The 9,618-nt window shown below is 35.9% G+C and overlaps 1 protein-coding gene across 1 annotated transcript; it reads left to right on the top strand.

Annotated features, from left to right (window-relative positions):
- The first annotated feature begins 461 nt into the window (after nucleotides 1-461).
- Nucleotides 462-9,536, top strand: LOC125654781 (toll-like receptor 3). Its single transcript, XM_048884840.2, has 2 exons — nucleotides 462-525; nucleotides 7,610-9,536. The coding sequence occupies exons 1-2, from the start codon at nucleotides 523-525 to the stop codon at nucleotides 9,209-9,211; spliced, it is 1,605 nt and encodes a 534-aa protein (XP_048740797.1). The 5' UTR covers nucleotides 462-522; the 3' UTR covers nucleotides 9,212-9,536.
- The last annotated feature ends 82 nt before the right edge of the window (nucleotides 9,537-9,618 follow it).

Raw genomic sequence — 9,618 nt, 5'->3', positions numbered from 1 at the left:
GGGTTTTGGGGGTAAAAAAAAAGATTATTTCGTATGAGGTGTATAGGAATTCTTTTCGAGTCAGGAATATGCGCTGTACGTCGGCATTCAATACTCTGCATCAGCGAAACATTGACTTTCCGAGACTTCTCTATTTACGCAGACGACCAATACTACCAAGTGGGTCCCGGAGAACAGCATACATTTTCCTTGCATATATGATTAAACTAATAATGACATTATAATGCTTATTGTATACAAATTCTGATCTTCATTCTCGTACACATATGTATACACTCTTCCCATTGCTAAATATTTACTAAGATGTCCAGCATTACCTGAGTAACCAGGGTCAGTGCTAAATAATGTATATACTTTTTCAAGTCCTATTGGTATAGGCAGGAACAGATGTATAGGACATATTTACAAATTTCACAAGGTAATGACCCGGAAGGTTTTCAGAGTTTACGTTAGAAAAAAAACTTCCTGAATAAAATTGTTAGTGTATTTCGGTTTATACTTTGGATCACTGGATACCAGGATATGGTATGTTAATTTTGTTAAATTTTCTACCAAAATTGTGAAATTCAAGGCCCCTGGGTCTATAGAATCCCTGACCCAAGAGAAATTGATTTTGAAATTTTTGAATTGGGATTTCTCACCGTTATTACTATCTACTCATTGATGTTGTCATGGCCCTATATTGAAAATATGGCATTTTGTCTCAGACTCGAGGACTGTATACGTTTCTGTCAAGGCCATGCGTTTGTGATAGAGATATTCTAGAATTCGGCACAAAAATTGCTAAAGGGAAGTTATTGCGTAATGGCCCGGAAGCAATGATATTTTGCATTAGAATAATTTGAAGCATCTTTTGATGACATACCTCTTTAAGGTCACTGATGATAAAAGCCATTCCGATGTTATACGGTGGGACTTCCCCCATAGTGAGACACCCCAACCCCTCTCGGAAGACTGGCTATATGGTGAGACTCACCCCAAGGGGAAGTCTGGCTATATAGTGAGACTTCCCCCTAAATTATCAATAGCGATCTTTCTAACCCCCTCCTCACGGACATCTACACTCTCCACAGTAAATTATCGTACACTGTAAGGGTTGGTTGTACTCTGCGTTAAAAGCACGATTGTATCCTGCGTAGGAATGGTTGTACTGAAATGAAGTTTGGCCATGGTGTGATTGCAAACCGCATATTGAAAAAGCTGCCTTTTAGAAGAACGTGATTCCATAGAAAAGATATTTTGCGTATGTACATGTCAAATATCTTTTGTTGTGTAATACTGTATATAGAATTAAGAATACTTTGGTCCAATATTATCCCATATACAATCCTAGTTATGGTAACTCTTCCTAATGCTCATAATCCAGCTATCGTTTCGTGAAATCATACCCTCATAACAGGCTTTTATCATCAGTTCTACCTAACTTCAATCAGTATCTAATCAATTAGTATTAAAAATTCTTAATGAATAATTGAATTAAAGCATGCTTTACTTGAACTAAAGCGTGTTGGAGATATCTATAAGAACTTGTGATAAATTGAGCACTTTCAACAATTTAATTTAAAAAAACGTTTTATAAATGAAGTACAAGCGAGAGAGTTTAACAGTTCTTATGTTATCTTATCCATGCATGTAAAGTTATAGTGCAACCTAACACTTTTTATTTTTGATTATATCATTCATAATGTCAATCCGCTGTTTTTCTACATACACATGTAAATATTCGTATCGTTTCAATTTCGGGTGATTCATGCATTCTCATATACCATGCCTTAACTTGTGATCCAACGTAATTGTTATTTCAGACAAACCTATTCTTTTCTGTTCTTCTATTTTTGTTTTTGCTCACTTTCTTTTCTTATGAAAACGTGATCATATAATAACATATAATAATGAGAGAGGAATTGATATAAGTATATGCGCTTGATTTCCAATCTCAACAATTCTAATGGTATGTACTTATCATGCTTTTCTTTCAAATGAATACGGTTTAAACTAATCTAACCTAACACTCAGGGCGGTGGGGGTGGGGTTGGTTGGAGGAGTTTACACTAAACATCTAGTTTAATCTAAATTATACGGTGATAGCAATTAATCAATTGATGAATACAGAATAACTTGAGAATTTTCAACATCGGTCGTGAATACTCCTCTTGATCCTCCATTATCCTAAAGTAATACTAAATGGCCAGGCATAAAGTCGATTTTCCGGAGGGGAACCTACTGAGTGGGTGTCTATCCTATAACACCAGGAGCTTCATTCCATGTCCCCACCCCGACTTAGCCATGGACACACTGCAGACATAACGGCGGACTCTTCAGACAAACACAACACCTCTGAGGATTGCTCCACGCCCCTTTCGTCCCCCACCTTGCATCTACTCCTGATTGCACACCATGGTAGAAAATCAGATTCCTTTAATTAACTAGTAATCATATGGGCTGGTTACACCCGCCGTGATCCCTATATTTCTTGATCAGGTAAACAGTTATCTCTAGTCAAAATCAGTGTGCCAAGAACGGCCTATCAATCGGTATGAAACATGTCAGACGCAAATTGCAGTGGTGGATTTAAGGGGGAGCGCAGCCGGCACCCCCCCCCCCATAAAATTTTCAAACTTAACGTAAATCGTGGTATCTTGTTTAGAAAAATGTACAAAAAAATGTAAGAAGCAATAATTTCTTCCACTCCCGGAGAAATAAATATAAATGACAAAATTTATTGATTTCTTGAATTACTTTATTGGGAGAACTTAATTTTGTCCAAAAACTCTTAAAAATTTGCGTCATTAATAGGACAAAAGACTAAATAAGAGATATGTTTCAAGCCCTATAAAATCTGTAAAATCCAGGACTTCGCCCCCTAGGCCCCCACCAGGGCTTCGCCCCCAGACCCCCTGCCTCATAAAGTGGCGCCCCCCCCCCGTAACCGCAATTCCTGGATCCGCCCCTGAATTGGCCCAATAAAACATTAGGATGTATTGGCAAACTAGATCATTAAAACGACGATATGATTTGCGAAATGCTGACTTTAAACGATACTGTTGAAACCACTGCACCATCATCTTGTTTGTCAGTAGCCTGCCTCGATTTAAAAAATGACCATACGCAGAATAAGCTCTGGCGTATCGAATCTGTTGAGAGATATAAACACCGTATGCAGGTGATACTGGAATATTGCTACATAAATATGGGAAGTTGACGATGGAGAAGCTAAAATCATCCCGTTTGTCATAAAGTTGAGTTGTTAGTTTGCCGTTAATATCCACTTTCAATAAAATATCTAAGTATAGATTAGAAGTGGAGGACTCTGTAGTGTCTTTTATAACGAGTTCACTGGGATATATCGAATTGACATATGAATGAAAATCATTATTGTTTTAAGACATAAAACGTCGTCAATTTACCAAATGTCGAATTGAATACTATTTTGTATATTAAAATTAAGGGGAAGCCTCACTCCTCACTCTTAAGGGAAATACTGGCGATATAGTGAGACGGCTCACCTTCATAGACAGTCTTCCGAGGGTAAGTCTCACTATATAGCCAGTCTTCCGAGGGTAAGTCTCACTATATAGCCAGTCTTCCGAGGGTAAGTCTCACTATATAGCCCGTCTTCCGGGGGTAAGTCTCACTATATGGCCAGTCTTCCACGGGGTAAGTCTCATCATATATCCAGTCTTCCGGGGGTAAGTCTCACCACATAGCCAGTCTTATGAGGGTAAGTCTAACCATATAGCCTAACACCGATTTTCAGAATTTCAGAAAACTACGCAGCTCTTATATTGATATAAGATATTCACCGTTACGGCTCATGGACATTTTGTTTCGCCTCTGACGTCTGTGCGTTCATTAACTTCAAGAAAATAATTTTTCACTCATTTCTTTCAAACGAATAAAACCAATTGTTATTTCCTGCTTATTTTCAGTAAAACCGTTTCTCATTTGGTAACAAAACCGATTGTTACTGGGAATAATTAAACCAGCAATTATAATTTATAACAAAAACATCTGTTATTTGTAATATTTGCTTGTTTTATTTGTATGTTGATTCACATAACATTCGGGGGAAAAAATCCCTCATGTAGCGACATCACCAGCTTTAGTTGAAGGGCTGGTAGCAGTGAGGACTCTTTCTTCCGTAGCACAATCGTACATTCTCGGGCCTTTCCGTCGCACACTCGGAAACACTTGGAGCTTGCTGGAAAGACTCGAGAAGTTGCGATTGCATATGTACATATGTTCATTTTTAGACGGGGGTCACGTGACCCCGTCTATTAGTTTACTGTCAGTCGAGACCTCAAAACGGAAGCCGTGCCGAGGAAAAGAGTACATAAATTGCCCTGATCATTTGTACACCGATTTGAGAAACATACGATCAATATTTTGAAGGGAAAAAAAAAACCAATCTTTTTATTTTTCATTGATTTATTAGATGAATTTGAATTGTCTTTCAAACAGAAACGATTCTTGTTTTCATGAGCAAATATTCTTACTTTGTTTACATCCGGCCTTTTTTACAGAAGAAACCGAGAATATGCGAATGTTCCGGAGTTTGTTGTGTTATTTATTCTATGCAGGCAAAGAAATAGTTTTAATGCAAGCCAGCAATATTACCTCTCGTCAACTGTACAGGCGAGTTCTTTTGGACGTTTTTCTTATTCATTTTGAGGTCAAAGGGTCAAAGTCTCTTTTTCATTATATACTGTAGATTTGAGCTTGCCTCTAACTTTTATGCATGTACTTGCTGGTGCATGTTTATCAGACTTCAAATCCTGATGACATTCAAGATTCATGTTACTTTTGAAATCCAAAGGCCAAAAATCAAGGTCATTACCACCTACATGTATTGCGGCCATTCAAAGCGTCATACTTATAAACTATATAAAATACGTGCATGTTTTTACTTCGTGAATGCAAGCGTGCATAATTTTCCAAACTGCAACTCGACCATACGCATCTTTGATGCATGATATTTTGAAATTATATAATTTACAGCTCTTTATATCATATTATTTAAAAAGAGATGTCTGGCTTGTGGACTTGTATATTTATGATTGACTATCACATGTATATATCTTTCATTGCATAGGAAACTTCTAGTCCTAATGTGTGTCAAAAAATTTGAAATTACATAAATAATTTGTTGAAATTTTTACAATTTACATGTACATATTTACAGTTATAGTAGTTTAGAAACTATTTTTATGCCCCTGAGATCGAAGATCAGGGGACATATTGTTTTGTCCTGTCTGTCATTCTGTACTTCTGTCTGAAACTTTAACCTTGCTAATAACTTTTGAACAGTAAGTAATAGAGCATTGATATTTCACACGAGTATTCCTTATGACAAGACCCTTTTTGGGTACCAACATGTTTTACCCAGTGACCTCCACCTTGGAGTTTGACCTACTTTTTAAAAACTTTAACCTTGTCAATAACTTTAGAACAGTAAGAGCTAAAGCTTTGATATTTCATTTGAGTATTTCTTGTGACAAGATCTTTTTGTGGGTACGGTACCAACATTTTTGACTCTGTGACTTCCACCTTGGAGTTTGACCTACTTTTTGAAATTTTTAACCTTGCTTATAACTTTTGAACAGTAAGTGATAGAGCCTTGCTATTTCACATAAGTATTCCTTGTGACAAGACTTTTCCGTGGGTACCAACATTTTTGACCCTGTGACCTTGACCTTGGAGTTTGACTTACTTTTTAAAAACTTTAACCTTGCCAATAACTTTTGAACAGTAAGACACATGACCTTTGATATTTCATATGAGTAAGTTCTTGTGACAAGACCTTTTTGTTGGTACCAACATTTTTGACCCAGTGACCTTGACCTTGGAGTTTGACCTACTTTTGGAAAATTTTAACCTTGCTAATAACTTTTTAGCAGTAAGTGATAGAGCTATGATATTTCCCATGAGTATTCCTTGTCACAAGACCTTTCTGTTTGTACTAAACCTTTTGACTTTGACATTTGACCTATCTACTTTTAAAAAGATTGACATTGGTCATAATTTCTAAATGGTAAATATTAGAGCTTTCATATTGCACTTGAGCATTTCTTGTGACAAGATCTTTCTACTGGTACCAAGATATTTGTCTTTGTGACCTTGACCATCTTCGGAATTGGCCATTATCGGAGGAAGTTTGTGTTTCACAAACACATCTTGTTTGATACAAGTTTGGAGTGTTTACATGTCCATCTCATTATAACCTTTTCTGTGATACTGAAAATAGCGATGAAAACCCAGCATTGCAATTTATTTTGTTACAATGTTTACAATTTACATGTTCTTGTTTACAGTTTTAGTAGTTTAGAAAATGTTCTTTGCTAAAGAAAGAATTGGAATGTTTACATATCCACTTAATTCTAACCTTCCATGTGTTATTGACAGGTTGTATTGTGCAATTCCAAAGTACGTCATTATCAATTTTATCTTTAACATTTGGTTTCATTATGTTGGTCCATAAAAAATAAGCTATTAAATATATACTGTCATATGTTAACCTATCATATGTTATCTTCCTGTTCTGTTAACATATTAAACTTTTTCCATGCCTTTATCTATATTTCTTTTCATTTACTCTATTATAGCATTCATGCTTTTTCACAAGTGTTTAGCACCTGCTTTAGCTATGAATAGCTGATGAGCTAAGTGCACAAGTTAAAATGGTGACCCTCACTATAAGATACAAACCAAAAAATATTGAGGTATAATAAAGAAGGAACTATCTCGGCGAAATGATAACCAAGAATATCGAGTTCTGGATCATATTGATTAAACAAAACTGGCCACAAGACTAGGAGGTCACAATCCAAGCGTTTCTTTAGATATTCGTTTTGGCCTCAAAACCATAAAAATGAACAGACTTTAAGAAAATTTCGATTTTGAACATTTTTCTTATAATTATCAAAAACACGAATAGGAAGTTGTAGGCAAATCTGCAATTCAAGACCTATGTTTGATTAAAGTATTTGTCTGGAGAGTTTTCATATGAATTGTCATATTAGCATAACTGCACCATTTCTGAAAGTTATGCATTGAATAATTTGACCCCATCTTTCAGTACTTTCAGTACTTTGATTAAAGGTCTTATTCGAACGACGTGCAAACTCTGTGATACCATAAATATAGTTATGGTATCAAAGCAATCTCTACGCAGAGTTACGGCCTTTGAGCAAGGAGGGGTCTTTATCGTGCCACACCTGCTGTTACACGGGGCCTCAGTTTTTGTCGTCTCATCCGAAGGACCACCCCATGAAGTCGCCTCTTACGACAAGCAAGGGGTACTGAGACCTGTTCTAACCCGGGTCCTCACGGAATAAGAAATCATTGATCACTTATTGAAAATGTAAATCTTTTCAATATCAAATAGTTTACCAAATATTTTATCATACCCAGTGAATAAAATCCCTCCAAAAGATATACTTTTATCATGCGCAAATTTTACTGAAATAAAGATTTTGCAAAAACATATGACATCACACGAGGATGGAGTTATCTTAAGGGTAACATGTACCAGCTAGGTTAAAATTGTAAAAAGAAGGAAACAAATTTTTAGCGTTTGAAAACTAATTAACTCTCATTGTTCTCTTTGTAGGATTTGTTCATATATAGGATAATTGCCATAGTTTATATTACTTTAATTCTTTCGCTGAATGGAGAAAATCAGCCCAGCAAATGTGTATGTTACAAGCCTAATTCGGAGCATGACAAGGAAAGGCCAGCTGATAACAAATGCGAGATTATCAATCATATTATCGGAGAATTAAAATTCCAAGATTTCGATGAACACTGTGTAAAAGGCTTGGAGACAGTCATATTCGTTAACACTAGTATCCATAAAATTGAAGAGGGTTTCTTCTCAAATTTTACAAAAATGATCTCCCTTAATATGAGCCAAAATCAAAACATCGGCCCTGGAATAAAGGACGCGTTGTATCGAATAAACAAAAAGCTCGAAATTCTAAAACTGGACAACATAACTATGAATGATGAAATACTACTTGAAATTCATACACTTGCGCTCTTTCCGCCTTCACTACATACTCTGTCTTTGAGAGAAAACAAATTAACAACATTTCCCATGCAATGGATCCAGCAACTGACAAATTTGACCTCTCTTGACCTTAGTCAGAGTATTCATTTCAGGCACATTGAAGTACACGATGTAAACAAGTCTTTACCACTCACGAATTTATCAGTCGCATTTACAGGATTTTTCTTGAAAACGTTGTTTAAAAATGAAAGTGGTGATTGTGTTTTACCCAGTCTTGCTTACTTTAATTTGGAGCGCACTTTCGTAAATGTTTCAACAATCGATGTTCCAGACAATTGTTTTCAAAATTTAACACATCTAATCATAAAACATAGCATATTTGAAGATGGTCTGTACAGAAACAGTTTCAGATACCTAAAGAATCTTAAATGGTTAAGCTTAAGCGAAACCTTCAATATATACCAACTGCCAGTCATGAACATGTCATTGAAAGGATTGGAGATGAACAATCTTCAGTTCAATTTCTATCCAAGTAGTCAAAACTTGCACATATTTGGAAATTTGAGCTCTCTGGAACACTTAGAAATTCAGTCATTAAACCCCGGGAACTGGAGCGATAGTAGCATGAGCGACCTGTTAAGCCCACTGCAAAACTTGAAATATTTGGATGCCAGTAACAACAACCTTAGCTTTATGCCAACAGTTATTTCAACTATGTCGAAGTTGGAGACTCTGATCTTATCTAATAACTCAATAGGGGTTTGGCATAGCATCATATCTGGCTCACAGCATACGCATCTGAGGACAATTCTACTCCAAAATAATGAAATAGAATTTGTGGATGTTCGTTATCTTCCACAAAATGTTACCAAACTGGACCTTTCTGGGAATCCATTTCTGTGTACATGTGATCTCGTTCCATTCTTGATTTGGGTGAAGGAAAACCATCTGTACACCGCTACACTAATAAAGGAATGGGGGACGCATTATTTCTGTGCTCTACCATGGAACATGAGAAATTTAAGTCTTGTGAAATTTAATCCGAAGCCCACCGACTGTCAGCCATTTAACAAGTACGTCATCACAGCCATGGTTTTGTGCTGTTTTATGGTGTTAATAGTGTTTGTGACCAATGTAGTGGTGTGTTACAAAGAAAGAACGAAAAAACACAATCTTAAGATCCGGTATAAAATGAAGGTCTAATTCCAAACTGAATCCGTTTTAGGCTGATCTCGAGAAATGAATTATAGATTTTGATTTTCTTTTCATTTCGCATTTAATTTGTTGACACTTAATTCTCAGAACATTATGGAATAATTTACACACGAAATGAAGAGAATGTGTGAGATATACAGTTGGTTTAGGTACATATTTTGTCCATCATTTCTTGCTAAGTTTTTATTCCTAAAATGTTCCCGTAATCATAGTAAAAATATATGTATTGTATTGTTCATGTAATGTATTGTTCATTTGCAACTTTCGCAATGAAACCCAATTATCTTATACACTTACTATTTATGATATTGACTCAGCTATTTTCACTTGAGTTATTCTTACCCTTTCATAACAAACGTTTTGTTATAGGTCAGTGAAAGCATACTGTTTTTATG

Source organism: Ostrea edulis, chromosome 1 (genome assembly GCF_947568905.1).
Source record: "Ostrea edulis chromosome 1, xbOstEdul1.1, whole genome shotgun sequence".
In the NCBI taxonomy this organism is placed as follows: domain Eukaryota; kingdom Metazoa; phylum Mollusca; class Bivalvia; order Ostreida; family Ostreidae; genus Ostrea; species Ostrea edulis.
The sequence above is the reverse complement of the archived record's forward strand: the minus strand, read 5'-3'. Positions and strand labels throughout refer to the sequence as shown.